The sequence below is a fragment of the Ammodytes marinus genome (genome assembly GCF_949987685.1).
Source record: "Ammodytes marinus genome assembly, chromosome: 17".
NCBI classification, from domain to species: domain Eukaryota; kingdom Metazoa; phylum Chordata; class Actinopteri; order Uranoscopiformes; family Ammodytidae; genus Ammodytes; species Ammodytes marinus.
Window position 1 is genome coordinate 12586054 of NC_137221.1, and position 18806 is coordinate 12604859.

Consider the following 18806-nt stretch of genomic DNA (forward strand, 5'->3'; position numbering starts at 1 on the left):
ATGTTCATAACAGTCAACTATATTGGTTATCTGATTACTAAACAGCTTTGAACATAAATTACAACCAGAAAAATGCATTTTCTATTGAACATGTAAATTAATCCTGGAAACTGAGAAAAAGCAAAGCATTAGGCAGGCATATTGACAATACATAAATGTGAAAATAAATTGCCTGACATTGTTTCTTATTTGAATATCATGCATTGCACTGCTAGAGCCTAGCCTACTGCATTAGGCTACTCAGATAAATACATTGCCAGAAAAGCAGAAAGTCTCAATTAATTGCCTGAAAAAGCCAGAAAGAAGAAATACTTTGTAGCCTATTAATATCTGACAGATGACCTGCATTGCTAAATACATTGGAACACATATAAGCATGGCCCCTTAAGAGCTTGAAATGTTGAAATATGTTCTCTGAAATTTCCTGAAAAACTAAACACATTGATTATGATCACGCTCAAGAAAATTATTAATGAAAGGAGTGTACAAAGCACTGGGATAAGGTTCAGTAGGCTAAAGTGCATATGACCTCAGAGCCTACTGAAGCTACTTTTAATTGAAGTGTAAGCTAGGTGTAAAATATTTAGCTGTGGAATAAGCATTCACACTCAAGAACGACTTTCATTTTGCATAACATTTTATTATAAAATGACAGTTAAAACAGTAAACCATAAGAACATGGCCGCCAGAACTTCAGACTCAATAAAAGTAATAAATATCCTTGATAACCATCTTCATACATCCAATGAGGTATACAGAACAGTAACTCTCATCACTTTACTCATTATTTATCTTTTGTAGTTTGTTTAGGTATAAAAAAGCCATGAGCAGGGCTTGAAGTTTCCATCAGGGTACCTCTTGTCAAATAGTTCTATGTCGCCTAGAAGGCTTTAATCTGTAACAATGAATTTCTCTCTCTACTGTGACAGTATTGTAACATTCCGCCTGTGTTTTTGCCATCAACTGCTTATATAAATAAATAAATATGTCAAATATAACAGAATGTAATTTCGGATTCAGAAGTCTGCATCCAGAGTGAATTCACTGTCCGTCATGCTTGACATAACTCCAAATCTCTGATACTCCCCTACTCGCTTCTCAAAGAAGTTGGTTTTTCCCTCGAGTGAAATGGACTCCATGAAGTCGAATGGATTTTCAACTTGGTAAACCTTGGATCAAAGGAAAGCAGAAAGAGGTCACTCGCAATATTTTCATATGCTTATTTCAAACACAAAACAATAAAAACAATTGTTATGCTAAAAAAAAACATGTAAAGCACAATTCTATTCAATGTTTTTTCAACGCACAGGAACTCCATAAAGGCACACAAATTCTAATGACCATCTGGCTTTTATTAAATCTGTTTTCTGACAAATTACCTTTGCCAGTCCAAGGTCAGCGAGTAGGCGGTCGGCCACAAACTCAATGTACTGCTTCATCAGACAGGAGTTGATTCCAATGAGATCCACTGGCAAGGCCTCTGTCAGAAACTCCTACCACACCAAACAGGAAATATAAATGCATTTACAGAACTGGTAAAAAAATCAATAGAGAAAGACTGTCATGGTGTTAATGTTTTCTCTTAGCTGACCTGCTCAATGCTAACAGCTTTGGTGATGATGTCCTTTACGCGGTCGTCTGATGGCTTCTTCAACAGGTAGCTGTACAGCAGGCAGGCAAAGTTACAGTGCAGGCCCTGAGAAACACATCAATATTTATGTCAGAATGAATAGTTGATATAAAAACAGAGGAGATCAGCCATTAAATGTGTTTATATGTAAACTGTGTCCATATCTACTACACCAAATTACAAAAGAACACCATAGCTACTCTGACAATTTGCAAGACAACTATATAACTTGCTAAGCCAAACCTCTACACAGGTATGTCAGAAAAGATTATTCAAAGTATGAGCTTCCTGCAAGATTTATGTATAATCGTATGTGCTGCAGGAAGTCATGGATAACTTAAAATGGTACATGGGAGAAAATACTTTTGAGTACAATTCACACAAACTTCACACCTGTATTCCTTTGATTTCCTATCTGCAGCCTAAGATCAACCATAAGTCCTGTTCTTTATTCAGCACCATTGTATTTTTAATTTGAGCTGCACTCAAAATGGGAGCTACTTTTGACAGATTAAACCACGGCTCTTTTTGTTTGTTGATTCCTCTCACCTCATCCCTGCTGATCAGCTCGTTGGAGTAGGTTAGGCCGGGCATTAGTCCTCTCTTCTTGAGCCAATAGATGGCAGCAAAGGAGCCAGAGAAAAAGATGCCCTCCACTGCTGCAAAAGCCACTAATCGCTCACCTGAGGGCAACATGTGTCAAAGCTACTATTAACCAAAGGGAAATGGAAAGCTCCTCCCATCATAATATGATTATTTGAATGTTTTAAATTTCTTACCAAATGTAGATTTGGTGTCATTTATCCACTGGAGGGCCCAGTCTGCTTTTCGTTTCACACAGGGCATGTTCTCAACGGCGTTAAATAAGTGGTCCCTGAAATACACAATTAATGAAAAACGTCTTTATATGACTAGCTCTACACATGAAGTACCTATGAAAAGTATTCACTCCTTTGAGTTTGCAAAGGAGTGAATACAAAGAGTACTTCTTTTTGCAGACCAAAAGGAAAAACAAGGCCGAAAAAATATGTACAAACTAAATTAAAGTAAATCAAGTACAAACATAGGACACAGAATAGTGGAAGGCTTTTGAAGGTAGAGTAAAATGAATGCAGCAAAAATAATTATTGTAAAACACATGGAGTTGAGACACTTTTGTGAATTTGTTGATGCAGAGGAAATGAAACAGTTTTCTTCCTACTAGTCTGTTGATATAGATCAAAGCTGCTGCAGCAGGGAATGCAAAAGAAAAGACCAAAAAGGCGTGTTGACTAGCCTGTGAGGAGGAACAGGTGCAAGTTTTAACGTTTTTTTTTTATCTTCAGAAGATTTGATATTGGGGAAGAATTTGTCTGTATACGGTTATGCGCGTGATCCAAAGGCACTTGGACTGAAGTATTTCATCTTTACCACCTTTAACAATCTGCAGCAAGTATTTGTAGGGGAGAGTGGCCTAAAGGCCAGGACACACCGGCCCGATAATCGCCGTCATAGAGTCGGGAGGGGGCGGGGACACGAATCTGTTTGGTGTGTGCCGTGAAATCGGTCGTCGTAGATGTCGTCGTGCTTCTTTTGAGCCGATTGGCGGCGGGCAGTCTTTCAGTTGGAGCAATTTGATTTGTGGAGGGCTAGCGAATCAGTGAAGCCCGGAAGTGAGGCGGGTAGCACAAACAGCTAACAACAGTTAGCCATCGTTTTAATGTGTTTGTTTGTTTCGTTCAGCGAGTACTCACATGCTTCAACCCTTGTTGACTGCTCGACACCATGCTCGACACTCTGCTAAAAATGATGCTCTTTATGGTCCATAAATATAAATACGTTTTTCTATCTATGTTTATGGTCAAGAGAGCCGTCCCATCATTTCCGGCTTCCGTATTTTTTCAGGCCACAATACAGATTAGCGCCGCCTGCTGTATGGAGACATTACGTCCCGCGCAAGTGCAGAGCGTACGGAAAGTCAGCAGTCGGTTTGGTGTGTTCTTTGTTCTTTTTCGGCCGCGGCGGGAAGACTGGAGACTGAATCGGCAGTCTCCATTTTCGGGTAGTCGGACTGGTGTGTCCTGGCCTTTAGTTGTGCCACTTTTTACTCAAAGTGATTTTAAAGTGAGGCCTTGACAGTTATGTCTCCAACTCAAATATGTACATATATTTCAGGATGTTGTGCATCCCTGGCAATACAAACTTTGGATCTGGAATAAACTGTTTAAGAAATATAGCTTTCGGAAAAAAAGTTGTCTTGTGGCACAACTTGCACAAATCCACAAGACAATTACTTATTTAAGGTTTATTTAAAGTAAATAAAGTAAATATTTTACAAAGATTGAAGGTCAATTTTCTTAAACAAGGCCTAGCAGATCTAGTAAGTAAGTAAGTAAGTAAGCTTTATTTATAGAGCGCCCTTCACAGACCAGGGTCACAAAGCGCTTTACATATTACTCTTAACACATTTTTTTATACACACACTCAAACACCGATTGCAGTATCTAGGTGGTTTTGCCTGCAAAGCTCACAATGACAAAGTCACCATCATCATCTTTCTGGCCATCTGAACTCTTGTCAGTGGTGTCGTTAAGTGGAATGGAGATGTCAGTCTCTTCTGAGCTACTGTAGACGATCACTTTCTTTTTGGTGACCAGAGTATACAGCCATGCCACTGGCACAACTCTCAGAAATGTACTTTGCACTAGTTGCTCCGTACTTGTGGAACCAACTGCCACCTGATAAATGTGATTCCCTCTCCATTTCTGCCTTTAAATCAAGGCTCAAAACCCATATGTACACCCTGGCTTTTCCTCCCCATTAACTATCTTACCTCTGCACTACTATCTTTGTTTATATATGGATGTATGGGCTTTATGTCTTTTATTTTTGTTATTGTTATTTTACCTCCATTGTTTACCTACTGAATGCACTATGCACAGCACTTTGGATAGTGCAAACTGTCATAAATGTGCTTTTATAAATACATTTTACTTACTTACTTATAACTCACCTAGGCCCTTTGGCACAAATCTCCCCAACCCCAGAATTTTGGATAATAAGCATGATGCAGCAGTTTAGGGCTGACATTGTGCTAACTGTATAGCATACTAAAGCACTAAAACATGTGTCAAATGTTTTCAAACTTGTCTATAACTGTTCAGACACAATAATCAAAAAACCTTGATCATGGAAATTTTACTTTGAAAGACAAAAAACAGTTTTTTGAGCTTAAATGTGCTTATATCTTATTCCTAGTGTCTCCCTTCTTTACAGGGTGAGTCAAATGGATAGCTCTTCTTAAATATGGTCACATTTCCAATTTCTTCCACGGTTTTCTAGAAACAAGGGGTGGCACAACTTCCCTACTGGCACAACTTAGGCCACTCTCCCCTACTAATTGGATGCAAAACATTTAAAGCATCCAATTTCATATTTTAGTTATTATTTAATATTTTTAATGCTAGAACTGCTTTAAGCTTATTTTGAATACTGTTGTTCATTAAGCCACAAACAAACAGTGGCGTTTCTAGGTGTAAAAAACAGGTGGGGCTTACAACAAAAAGGGGGGTCTGGGGTTCCCCCCCAGGAAACATTTGAGTTTCAAAGACACTGTTTCTCACATTCTGGCGATTTTATAAACACAAAATTAGTTGTTCACATCATTGTGCACTTTCAAATTTTAGCCAAAGAAGGAAAGGATTGCTCCCTTCATCTTTACTAACATTTAAGTAAAAAATAGACAGGAGAAAATTCAATGTGCCGCTACAGTCTTTGGCCTCCGACAGCCAGATACAGAAATTTCAAGGTGGAGTTTTCTTTCATGTTTATGGTGATAGCTGACTATCATCGTTTCTCTTGCGTGACATAACCTACACAGTACACTTGAATGAGGACTGGATCTTGAACGATCAAAAAATGTATATCAATTTCAAATAGATTATGCAAACTGCAAACATTCAATTTTTCTCACATGGAGCAAAAACTCGCGGTGGCTCCAGCAGCAGCTGTGTGGAGCGTGAACTCAAACTGCATCTTAACTAACTGAGTCAAGTGACAACACAGCATCGGACTAACTTTGTAAAGCCTCATTCACCCAGCCTTTGTGACTTTATGGTCACCGAGTGGACTCAATGTGGCTACACATAACAGACAATCTGTTGAAGTACTTCTTCATTTTCTGACGACAAAACAGCTCAATAATTCCTAATAAAAATAAGAGGCTTTATTTAAACGCTTTCCATGCGCAGGTGGTGGTTATATTAGCATTGTAGGCTGTAGACAGAAACTAACGAGGGAGGCGGCTGTTTCACTGTACAGACTATCGCGCAGTCAATTCGGGGACATGTCTCTGTGTATCCAAGGTTAGGGACAAGCAATCGGATCGCGATTTTCAGAGAGAAGCTTTCGTTTCAGCACTGCTATATGATTAACTATGAGCATAAAATAAATGCTGCCTCTCAAATACCTTGGGCAGCAGCGAGGATGAGCCACTCGTGATCGCTCACTTTCTGACTAAACAGATTCATGGAAATAATATTCTAAAATTCTTCATGTTATATTCTAACGAAATTTGTTAAAGCAAGTCATTTGGTACTTTTAATGCAGTGATTTTAAACTGACAGATTCCGTTCAGTAGATAGGTTGCGCGCTGCAGGCTGCTGCGGTGTCAGATAAAGGCAGGCTAATAAAATCACAGATAACTCTTTAGTTTTCAAAGTAATAATATGTTACATATATAAAAAAGCTCTCTCTTCACAACATACACTCCGATGGCATCGGCAACAACAACTATTGCTGATGATCGCCCATAACATAAGCACAACCAGCAGCCCACAAACCTTCATATGCAATGCTACTGACACATGAAAACACTGACACTCCGACTCAACGCTATATTCAATATCAATTTCAATCGATAGCAAAACAGAATAGCATTAGTTCACTCACCAAAGCACTTATTAGGCTATTTGAAAAGAAAGGCGGCCCCGTCAATACAGCGACGTTCACTCGTCCAGCATAGACCCAACAGCATCCAGCTGACTATAGAGACAGTGCATGAAATAGGCCACGCCCATCGTGGGGGAAAACATTGAACAGCGCTCCATCCACTTTGTATTGAAAGAGACCTGTCTTCTGCAAACAAACTTAATTAAAATTTAATCAAACATCCATTTAAGAAAAAAACGTTACTTTCTTGAAAGCCACGACTCTTGTTTGTCTATATGAGCTGTTTTTGTGAAAAATAATTGAGTAGTTTTCAATATTGAGGTGTTTTTGTCCGGTCTGACCGGGTCGGACCCATCGTGGGGGAAACCGTTGAAAACCGTTCCATTCACTTTGTATTGAAGGAGACCTGTCTTCTGCAAACAAACTTAATTAAAACGTAATCGAACATCCATTTAACAAAAAAACGTTACTTTCTTTAAAGCCACGACTCTTGTCTGTCCATACGAGCTGTTTTTGTGAAAAATTATTGAGTAATTTTCAATATTGAGATGTTTTTTCCCGTCCGTGAGGGTTAGCCTATGGTTAGCCTACAGCAGAAGGCTAACATTAGCCTAGCATTCAGCTTACATTAGTTAAGAGTTTTGTCTCGATATTGAAAATTACTCAATACTTTTTCAGCAAAACAGCTCGTATAGACAGACAAGAGTCGTGGCTTTAAAGAAAGTAACGTGTATTTGTGAAAGGCATGTCGTATTACGTTTTTTTTCAGTTTGTTTGCCGAATACGGGTGTCATTCAATATAAAGTGAATGGAGCGCTGTGTATTGTTTTCCCCCACGATGGGCGTGGCCTCCGATTATGACGCGTTCCGCACTGTCTCTATTGCTGCTCTCATCTCATCCTCTCAGAAAAGGTTTTAAAATCCTTGTATCCCGTCTTCCACAAAATACCTTCTCCACCAAACAGCAAACGAGGGAAGAGTGCCTTCTTATGATCGATAGCCGTTAGCCTTCTTTAGCATAGCTACCACTCCACATTATAGGCTATTGTCCGGTGGATAGTGGGCACCAAGCGGTTTTACTAGCCTACCAATTACTCTTCCAGACTAAGGGTCTCTGTTGACATGTAAAAGTATATGCCCTCCATTGTCACAATCTGTTATATATACTTTGTTAAACATAATATACTGTATGCTGCGTTGTGTACAGTGGCAGCCAATAGGATGTCCCTGAATAGACATGTGACCTACGAGAGGTCAAGTGAGCATGCGTTTAATAAACGACTGCAGTTCCAGTCAAACAGCAATGATGCCGCACTGTGTGTTATTTCTACATTTATTATATTCGGCCTAGCACTGGGTATGCACGCCAGGATCGTTGAGCGGACCATCTCTGCTAACAGTCTCAAACATGTGCTCCAAAAATTATCTACTTCATTCATGTTGTCGACTCGTTTTCATATGTGTGCCTCTGACATCTTTGTGTTAGCAAAGTTATCCTTCTCCGTCCTTCTCTTCTTCGGGCATGACACGTGCCCCTAATGACCAGTCGCCACTGCAAACAAATCTAGCAATTAGGTGTCTGAGCTCATTTGAGGCAATCAATTTACAAAAGCATACACCAATAATGTAAGTCTTACATGTGATGTTGTCAGAGCAGAGCAACTGACACATTTGAAAAACAAAAAAACAAACCTCTCCTTCAGGTCCCTGATGTAAGTGTTGATGAGCATGCTGTACATCTCTGAATGAACCGTCTCTATCAGGATCTGGAAGCTGTAGAAGGAGCGTGCCTCAGGGACTTGCACCTCCTGGCAGAACCTCTGCACCTGTTTGTTTAAGACAAAAACAAAAACATTGAAAAAAACTCAAACATAAATGTAACTTTTGGATGGTGACACTCTGAAGTTGTGACATGAAATAACCAACTCACTCACACAGGGTAAAACTATAGGACACAAGTGTAAGAGACGCAGTAAGCTGCCATTTATGTGAACTATAAAAAACATCAAGTGTAATGCTGTTAATGTTATTTTTTAAATTAATAAATTGGTGCACTGGATAAAAGGTTGCCAGTTTTTGCAAGTGACTGAAATATAATCAACCTGTACTCAGTCAGTTCAACATCATTTATTTTGCTGCACATTTGTTAAGCTGGCTAAATATGAGGAATTCAAGCTACAACACCTCTGTTTACAGCTAAGTGACCTTCCTGTGATCCCTCTCACCAGGTTCTCGTTGACGATACCATCACTTGCAGCAAAGAAGGCCAGGATGTGCGAGACGAAGTGTTTCTCCTCGGGTTTCAAACGGTCCCAGTGTGGCAGGTCTTTGCTTAGATCGACCTGAAAGACACAGCCTCATCACTACACCTGTCTGTTCCCATGTTTTACCAGTGATGACAGACTGATTTCTTTTTGTGCTATTTTGTGGAGGGCAGCAACATTTACAATGGATCTTCTAAAAGCAATTGGTATTATCAACAATACTTTGAGGGCATCTACATTAAGTCTTCCAGTGGCGTGCACAGGTAGACCTGAAGTGGTGCTGAAGCACCTGCCCTTTTCCCCTGGCCCAATCAAGTGCCCTTTTGAAAAAAAAAATATATATATATATATTTTTTTTACAGTGTATGTGGCCCATGCCGACATTATCATCTATAAATGCTCAACGATTAAAAACGTTTGACAATAATGTCCCAATAAATATGCCCCCCTTCCTCCTCCTCAGCACACACTTCAACGTGAACGCGCAGAGTGGACACAAACGGAGGCGCGTTGCCGCAGCAGTTCACAGCTGCTGCACACACACACCTACTCCCCGGCCTGCCCTGCCCCACCAGCGAGGTAACACATACATTGAATGGAGTCAAGAGTGTATTGTTTGCCCCCAAAGCCTCAGTTGCCAAGCTATAACTTGCATTTATCTGTCTCTGTTTTAAAGTAGCCTCTATCATGCAGCGCCACACAGCTGAGCATAAATTAGCCGACTGTCCTGCTTAACAAGCTAGCCCAAAAAAAAAAATAGATATGACGTGATGAACACAACTAATTTCGGCGGAGTTTGTCACTGGTACAGCATGTGAATCTATCAGTATGCTGAATATTTAGTGTTGTTTAGGTTTACTTTAGGCTATATAATTAACACATGCAGTAATTTATTTGCTAAATGACAAACAGGCAATTCCCAATTGCCTGCAGATAAAGTAGCCTTGTGCCTGGTTGTAATGTAACCAAGCAGTCTTATTTTATATGGTTGGTCTCTTTTTATTTACAAATTGCAGTATAATGCCTAGAAAGGAGAGGTTAAAAAGGCAAAAGAAAGGGAGCTACAGCAGGCAGCCCAGGGGAGCAGCTCTCTGCTCTCCTGGATGAAAGCATCCACCAGCAGCAAGGAGGAAGATGAAGATGAAGGGTCAGAGTCAAGACCAGAGTCATGTTAACTGTCCATTCTTAAGCCTGGTCTTAACTACGCCCATTCTTAAGCCTGGTCTTAACTATGCCCATTCTTAAGCATGGTCTTAACTACGCCCATTCTTAAGCCTGGTCTTAACTACGCCCATTCTTAAACCTGGTCTTAACTACGCCCATTCTTAAGCCTGGTCTTAACTACGCCCTACTTAGCAGTTACAACCAGGTTTAGTTAAGACCAGTTGGTGCAACCGGCCCCTGGGTCCAGTTGCACCAGGGCCTTTAAAAGCTCAGATTTTAATGTTGAACTGTTCCTCAAATGTTATTGAAATATCTTAAAAGCTGTCCACACATTTTATTTTAACTACGCAAAGTGGGTTGGTGGTACTAAATCATGAAGCTATATAAGCTAATTATATTATTTTGTCCCAACCATAAGTTATTTCTATGTTACCAGACTTGCAGTAATCTTGTATTTACCTTAGTAGGATATTATTAGTACGGAGATCAGGGGCCTAACGAAGACTTCAAAGAGATAATTCGGGATAAGGGATTATTTAAAAAAATCCGAAACTGACATTTCATTTCAAAATTTTTTCTTTCTGCTTTTTGGTAATTCTGTGTCTCCAAATTATTCCAGAAAATAGTACTAAATAGCCCACATTGACACAGGTGATTTAGCCTTAGCTTTCTTCTCAAAGTGCACCTGATTGATGAATTTTACTTTAAAAGGTTAACATTTTTCTTCCGGGGGAGCATTCCGCCTGACCCCCCTAAGGTCCAGGGTCCCAAACACAGTCTCCCAAATTCCTTTGAGAAACACTATGTATGGCCGGGTATTAAAAGTCATTAGGCCAGGGGGGGATTTTGTACAAGTACCCTTAAAATGATTTGGTCATTCATCGATAGAATATATTGTGCGCTTTTTTTTTGCAATGAGCACCTGCACCCCAAAATGTCTGTGCACGCCACTGAAGTCTTCTGTGATCACACATGGGTTATATAACTTCTGCTGTACGTCCAGGTTTTTTGTCCTGATAGGCTTAATCAACTTTGTGTCAACTCATTTAGTGATGGCTTGAATGTAACCGATATTTATAAGAGAATTTATAACATTTATAAAGCTTTAAGCCAGCTGTTAAAACACTATTTCAACATTTACTTGGTACACAACAGATACCCACCTCCTCTACTGTCCAGAAAGAGGCCTGTGCTTGCTTGTACATCTTCCAGATGTCGGGGTACTGGATGGGAAAGATGACAAACCGTCTGGGGTTGTCTCGAAGCAATGGTTCTTCCTCTCTCTCTGAACCAATTTGGCAGTCTTGGTCTTTATCTTTGAGGCCATTCTACATAAAGCCAGGGCGCAGGGAACAACAGTAATTAAGTTAATAAGAAAAGTGAATGCATAGTGTCCTATAAAAAGAAATAAGCAATGTTCTTGTATATGGACGGGGTTTAATGATAGCTGCGTATCAGCCACCACATTTGATTTTATAGGCATATATTTGACATTTCAGATTATTTATCATTTCATAATTGTTTTGTTAAAAATATATTACTTGAGATGAACTATTTGAAAAATGAGGTACATTTTACATAAAAAGGGAAACAATATTGTGCTGACCGAGTTCATAGTAATTGCATGAAGGGGTTAATTACAAAATGGGCCACTGCGCGTGCGCATTATCTCGTAAGCTCCTACACCGTGCATATCACATTTACGTGCGATATAAGCTTTGTCGTCGTTCATAAAAAGTAGTTTGTCTGGTCTGTTTATTCTTTCACATGGCAGCGACAGTTTAAAAAAAGCTTACAGGATATTATCGACAGTCTTGTCTCGTGTTGTAGCGATCCGACCAACAGCCCACAACATCTCTTTTACACCGTCATTAAGTTAGCTTACAAAAAGATGGCCTTGTCTTTGTCCAGCTTTAAAACGATAACATTGTCAACCCAAATACTCAAACGTGCTATAACCTGTTTATCTTACATTATAAAAGGAGACAGTAACGCCTCCGCCTATTGTCCCATTGCCAACAACATCCATATCTTCATAATTACATTGACTTTTTGATAGCCTACAATATCCGCATTTAAACTTCTTACCGATTCTTGAAGATGATCAGATTGCCGATTTATATTCTTTAGATCCATTTCCGGAGAAGTCTTCGTTTTTCCTACCGTCGGTGTCATTGAATTAGAATCTTCTTGACAGTGCTTCGTGCCATAACCTTGCGCAGATGCAGCTACACTACAGCGTTGTTGCTGAAACCCTTTCAACAGTGGTGTATGGAGTGTAGCGCCTCTGGTGCTCATACATAAGAGATGCTGCATTATAAAACCAGCGAAAACGAAATTCTCACTTAAATCTAAAAAATAATAATAACACTCACTCTCTACCGTTACCTACCAAAACACTCATTAGATTTCATCTCCCTCCGGTCTTTATGTTAAATAATTGTATCCTTGATGGGGACAAAATGTACCACCCCTCCTAGTGATTAATGCTACTTCACCAATTGACTATATAAAATACCTCAAATATATCTCATGTAATCATCTTCGTTTGAAAAAATTAAAATAAAGTAAAACAAGAAAACAACCACTTGGAAAAGAAAGGAAGCTGTATACAGCTGTTCAAACTGATCAACTTTTATTGGACAGGAATGTAATTTGACATGAGATCATTGATAGAAATGACATTCTTGTATATATTTTGTATACATGGAGGAACTTTTCATATAATTCCTTGTGTTTTCAATGACAGCACAACCGTTGCATGAATAAAAAGCTGGATGTCAATGGGTGTGAGAACATATCCAGACCACTACACTGGTATGTTGTGTATCCCCAACCTGAACACGTCATTAGTACAAGCCCAATTGCAGTCAGCGGACTTCAGCATAAACACTTGATGAAAGGCCATTGGTGGATCGTCATCTACCTGTTGCAGGACAAAAAGGTTTTGGAAGAGTTTGTTAGCAAGATGATAAAACAAACGAATGCAGCACATGCACTATTTGCGATAAAGCAAAGATAATCAGACTGCTTATAGAAAACGTGAGTTCACTCTGAGATTCAAACAGAAGATAGTAGCTGCATTCCAGACAGCGTTGGTGCCTCACACATATTACTGTATATCAGCGCAGCTCAGATTAACAAAAGGCGGCTTTGTGAAACGTGTAAACTATGCTTGTGTGGTCCTTTATGAAAAAAATAACCCACAGACTGTTACTTTGCTTTAATGGGTATACAGAAAATGTAACATTTCAGTCAGATCTACATCATCACCTTCTTGTCTTCTTCTCTCTGCTTTGGCAGCAGAAACAGCCTTACATTACTTTAGATGTTCAATATATCACATATTCAAACCAGTTTGTTTATCATCAGACAAAAACAAAGATAACCACTAAAGAGATTATAATAATTCCCTAATAGAGCTAGCTATACTTTAAATGATTGGCATCTTATTGAGTTCTAGTTGGGTGAGTGTTTACATTTCAACCTGTTGAATATCCCCTTTTCACTTTAACCAAATTGCATCGCATTCCTCAATTTATGGTCCTATAAATGTTGCTTGTAATGTTGCCTCTTTCACGTCAACATACTCAAAGCTGCAATGGAAAACCCACATTTAACAGAGCCAGTTGATCCAGCATCCAGCCAATTGCCATGTTGGCCTGGGTGCAACCAGGTAACCTAAAAAGAGCCAGACTAACGGTGAATCTCAATTCAGGGGTTACAGCCTACGAAGACTGCATTTGAAGACCGATTGCGTCATAGCGGCGCGCAAAGACTTGTTCCATTTGCAAGGCTCCTTCATATGCGGCCGAGAAATGCAGCCTTCGTTTCACGGTTTTGAAGGCTGCAAAAGATGGATCCTTCGCGGCCCAACATATCCCAAGATTCATTGCGTTTTTTTCAGAGATGGCATAAAATAAAATAAAAAATAACAAAACAGCAACGTGTCTTCTTAACTTTTATCTTCCTTTCTTTTTTTCTTTTCGTCTAGTAGGCAACTTCGTTCAGTTCGGCTGTCTCCGTTGGCAGCAATCAGGGTTGCTAGGCAGCACAGGAGCGGCGAGTCTTCACGCAAACCGGAAATGCTCGTAAACGGAGACCTGCGGAGACCGTCTCGTTTAACAACGCTCGATCGGCCTTAGAATCGGCCTTCACAGGCTATCGCCTTCATAGACCGCGTAGACCGCGTCCTCTCTGGATTGGGATCCAGCTCCAGGAGGTCTCTGGATTGGGATCCAGCTCCAGGACACACATCCTGCGTCCACTGCCCCTGATTTTTTTTTCTGCGACTGTGTTAACACAGTGCAGCGGCCACACATCCAACCTCTGACGCACTGCAGGCGCCCGCTGGAGGCGCGATACACCACTTGACCTCAGGAGGTTCGCATATTTTTTCAGAGAGACAGGTGTGTCTCTCTCAAGTCTCTCTGCTTTAACTGATAGCGTAAAACTCTGTTGACAGTCATACTGACTTCATACTAGCAGCTCTCGCTGTAGTTTCACCATTTCCAGGTGCAGCAGTAACAGACACAGACGCGCTCTAGAGGTAGACGCAGGATGTGTGTCCCAGGCCTAAGGTGAACTCACTTTGCGATATAGGCCTCAGCTGCAGAGCTGAGGTTAGTAACAAAAAAGAAGCAACTTACCTGTAACTGTCCAAAAACCATGATCAGGATACAGCCATCTACCGTGGGTTGGAAGTCTTGTTCTGTGATAATGTGTTTAATGCGCTTAAAAGGCAAGCTCTGTGGATAAAAGACAATTGTATAAATGGAATGTACAGAGGCACACACAAAAAAGCAATTTGGCCCGAAAGCTGCAAGCAAACAGCTTTCCTCCAATTTTTTTCTTTGTAAATATTAAACCATTAAGCTGACCTTTTACAATTGGTTGTGGATTGTGATTGATAGAAAGCAAGTCAAAAGAGTTACTTACTGCTAATTTGCCAGCAATGGCTTCTCTCCCTTGAAAAGGTGATCCTTCCCATGTCAAACAGGCTTCGGGAGACTAAGAAACAAAAAAGTGTTAACATCAAATGCATGCACACAATTGTTTATTTAACAATGCTTGTAGCATGTATAACAGCTTATTCAATTGTTAATGTCAAGTGAAGTGATTTGGTTTATTACCACATGTTGATGTCCCATACACTTAATCAAAACAGGCAACTAGGGCTGGGCGATATATCGAATATATGCGATGTATCGCAAGATGTTCTCCACGGCATGTATAAAATGACCCTATCGCGACCATCGAATACAAATTGGCACGTAATGTGCTTTTTTTAGCCGCCGCCGCCACCGGCAAACTCGCTGGTGTTTGCTTCTCTCGCTCTTTCCTGTGGCTCTCTGCCTCACAGACTCACATGCATTGGCAACTCACTCACTCCCCCCTCCCAACCAGTCTTCTGGGCGCGTACCTGTGACGTAGTCTGCAGTGCGCCCTGTGTGTGTTTACTTTTATCGCCATGTGAAAACAACGAGAGGGGAGAAAAAACAACGAGGGCTCTTGTGCTCTTATGACAGCCGAACGAGCGGGTGGAGGGGGGCGTGCAAGACGGCGATGGTGGCCGCTGTACACAGCACAGCCTGCCCTGGCAGGGCTCTAGACTGCGACCAAATGCTCACATTTTGCGACCATTTTTTGAGACAATGCGAGTACTTTTTAAATCTAGGGGCATGCACGCGACCGGAAAATTCGCCGAGATAATTTTTCATTGAGAGAGAGAGAGAGAGAGAGAGAGAGAGAGAGAGAGAGAGAGAGAAGGGACAGTCCGCGAGTGATCAGTGAAACGATCAACTGTGCGGATCACGTGACCTACTCTCCTCTCAGTGTCCCGCTGTTGTCACGTCTTTAACATGTCGCCAACTGGCGACTTTTTCCGCTATACCTGCTGACTTTCCACCATAGCGATAAGGCTGTTAAAGACCAGCGACACATCTTGCAACTTTTTTTTAACCGCGCTCACGAGAGCAGAGTAGCAACGGCTTCTGTCTACTCCTCACCGCTGACAGCACTCACTCACACGGGCAGTCTGAGCAGCCCCCCGCCACCTGCAGCAGACAAACAGCAGTGTGTCAGGTGACGTTTGTCAACACGAAAATTATTTTATAGGTCCACATTCAATAGGCCACTGCATATCCATAAAAAAGCTAACCTTGTAGTTATATGGCAACCCAAAAAGTTTGGAAAGTGAGTTTGTGTATAGGCCTAGTTAATTTGTAAATTACTTGGTCAACATTTTCTATTAATTGTGCCTCTTTCAGAATTGCATATAATGCAAATTAGTTGATAATGTCATCTAGCTACTACTACTTGGTTTTGGGCCAATTACTATTTTCCTTACAGGAGTCAGCAAAAATAGAGGAGGAAAAAATCAGAGGGCTCGGATGTTGTGGTGAAAATGGGCAAAAAAAAAATCCTTGTCCTAAAGGAATGTCTGAAGGATTTTACATGGTGATACGAAATCAAAAACACAATGGACTGTATCATCTGTTGTCAATCTGGTCCAAAACATATACCTGATATATTGATATTGTATTGCGCTGGCAATACAATATCAGTAGGTCTTATTTAGTTAAAATTGGGAAACAGTTGAATAAATGCGTTGCGGGTCTATTTAAGGTGTGCCACTAAATTTTCTGCTTGCGCCCCTAAAAATTCTGAGTTAGGGGCGCCAGTGCTCCTAGTAAAAAAGGTTAGTCTGGAGCCCTGCCTGGTCCTTATGAGAGGAAGGCTAGTGGCTACACATGCGAAAGAACGGGGGAGGCGGGCGCTTGACAGCATAAGCGGCCAATGTACAGTTATGAGAGGAAGGCGAACGAGCGCCGGGGGGTGGATTACTCCGACTTCACGGAGAGTTTTTGGTCCAACGTCACACAACCACGGCATCACATTTATTACGGGCAGCCTCTTATAATAGGTCCATGTCAGCACCAAGGGAGGTGCACACCGTTTATTAACTAGTCTATGTAAAGTAGGCTACATTTGCGAGTATTTTTTATAGAATAAAACATAGACTACTATTATGGAGCAAAACCTGTTCTGCATTTAAAGTGTGGCTGCTATCTTCAGGGGGTTAGTGGTGATAAACAATTAGTAAGAGGTTGTAATGAGTCATAATTAGTGTTCTCAGTTTATAGATTAAAAGAAGATGGAAAAAACTGTTTCCAAATAAAATAATGCTGGATCCATTGTATGGGGGTGGAAGGATGTGGAAAAATCAATACAATGTGCAAACTCTTTGCCATGTGCAAGTTTCAAATTGTTCCAATAGAAAGCACTAAAGAATATAAGAATGTAGCCTAATGCATCGTTAGTGCAGACACATTTTGTAGGGACTATTTAAATCATATTACTGGTGTGATGTTGTGCAAAAAAATAATTAAATTGAGAATTTAGGATGTGCTCTAGAAGAGATTTGAAATATATCGAGATATATATCGTGTATCGAGATATAGTAAAAAAATATTGAGATATTGATTTTAGCCCATATCGCCCAGCCCTACAGGCAACAATTAAATAAACACTGGACAAACTTACATATAGGTTTCCCAGTCCCATCCTGTTGGTATTGTCAAACTGGTTGTAATACTCTGCGACAAAGCCCTCCCCTATCTTTTGCCATATTTCTTTCTCTCCAGCCATGTGAAGCTTTGGATCTGTAAAAAAGAGCAGTCATGTTGACACCTTATGTACCGCAATCTAGATTCTAGACAACACCACAAGTGTATAAATGAATCAACTTGGGAATATGATATATACAATACTGTTTATGAACGAATGGCAGGAGGTCAACACTTGTATCCCTGTTAGAAATGTCAGTCGATTAATTATTTACATATTCATAACTCGTGATGGGAAAACTGCAGACTGAAGTTCCTTTATGATCAAATCCACGGATTAAAGGAAAAACATGAGGTCATGTTATGTAGCTTAAACTACAATATTTGTTAATTGAAAGCTACTTACAAGTTTATTCTGTACCAAGTTTATTTACTGAGAATCCACCACCTCCACCACATTAATTGCGATTAAAAAGCTGGAAAAACTATGACTTTTAAAATATTTTTCATGTCCGAGTTCTCCATCATCGTAATTCAATGAGCTGCCAGGCCATCTAGAGGTGTAACGTTGCTTTCTGCTATTTTAATAACCTGTTGGCCCAGGTCAAATAATCACTTAACACAATAACACACCCAGTAATGTTATTGGCGAAGGCTCGATAAACATTAGAAAGGATTGCAGGTCCTTCAGAAGTTACTACCCTGCTATGGAGGGGCTTGTGTGGGTTAGCTATAAAAGAAAACTAACAACAAACTCTGTCCACTCTTGAATATCGGGAGCCAGCGCCATAACTTGTCCATCAACCCAACTTGTGGCTAACGTAACCGTTAGCTCAATGATGGCTGGCTATCCCCGGAACAGTTTTTCATTAACCCACCTCTTTTAAACTATCTTAGTTACACTCGTCTCAACTACACCGTGTTTGTACAGCGTGAACGGTGTTGCTGAAAAGCATTCAACTCAAGTAATTTACCGTGTTCGCAAGTTTTAGCTTACTTTTTCAGTCGGCGGTCAAGCCAGCGTGGAGACAAATCCAGGAAAATCGATGGTGATGGGGTTCCCGCTTCCTCTGAGCGATGACACGCATATGACGTCGCTTGCAAACTGACCAATAAAAGCCAAGAAAACATGGACGGCTTTGCCCCGAGTTCAGCTTGTCAGGAGCACTTCCTCCCCGCCCTTTTCTTTCTTTTATTTGTATTACTTACAAAAGATAATACACAAACATCAATCTAAGCAATTATAGTATA

At 40.4% G+C, this 18806-nt stretch overlaps 2 protein-coding genes across 2 annotated transcripts; both read right to left on the reverse strand.

Annotated features, from left to right (window-relative positions):
• Positions 1-625: 625 nt before the first annotated feature.
• Positions 626-12239, reverse strand: rrm2b (ribonucleotide reductase M2 b). The gene is made up of 9 exons (XM_080046024.1): positions 12076-12239; positions 11151-11315; positions 8785-8901; positions 8252-8385; positions 2410-2504; positions 2180-2313; positions 1592-1696; positions 1380-1493; positions 626-1169 (listed from the first exon to the last, which is right to left on the reverse strand). Exons 1-9 carry the CDS (start codon positions 12160-12162, stop codon positions 1017-1019), a joined length of 1104 nt encoding a protein of 367 aa, XP_079902150.1. The 5' UTR covers positions 12163-12239; the 3' UTR covers positions 626-1016.
• Positions 12240-12605: 366 nt separating this feature from the next.
• On the reverse strand, positions 12606-18634 carry LOC307264222 (nuclear transport factor 2-like). Its single transcript, XM_080045533.1, has 5 exons — positions 18553-18634; positions 17533-17651; positions 14926-14997; positions 14637-14735; positions 12606-12913 (listed from the first exon to the last, which is right to left on the reverse strand). Exons 2-5 carry the CDS (start codon positions 17635-17637, stop codon positions 12797-12799), a joined length of 393 nt encoding a protein of 130 aa, XP_079901659.1. The 5' UTR covers positions 17638-17651; positions 18553-18634; the 3' UTR covers positions 12606-12796.
• Positions 18635-18806: the final 172 nt, after the last annotated feature.

Bases quoted from the DNA above. Each gene is read 5' to 3' on its own strand.
- rrm2b (XM_080046024.1), bottom strand. From the start codon at position 12,162: ATGACACCGACGGTAGGAAAAACGAAGACTTCTCCGGAAATGGATCTA. The intron at 1,697-2,179 runs GTGAGAGGAATC...TGTGTTTCTCAG, and splicing joins AGCTGATCAGCAGGGATGAG to GGCCTGCACTGTAACTTTGC. The intron at 1,494-1,591 runs GTCAGCTAAGAG...TTGGTGTGGTAG, and splicing joins AAGCTGTTAGCATTGAGCAG to GAGTTTCTGACAGAGGCCTT.
- LOC307264222 (XM_080045533.1), bottom strand. From the start codon at position 17,637: ATGGCTGGAGAGAAAGAAATATGGCAAAAGATAGGGGAGGGCTTTGTC. The intron at 14,998-17,532 runs GTAAGTTTGTCC...TTTGTTTCTTAG, and splicing joins TGGGACTGGGAAACCTATAT to TCTCCCGAAGCCTGTTTGAC. The intron at 14,736-14,925 runs GTAAGTAACTCT...TTTTATCCACAG, and splicing joins CCATTGCTGGCAAATTAGCA to AGCTTGCCTTTTAAGCGCAT.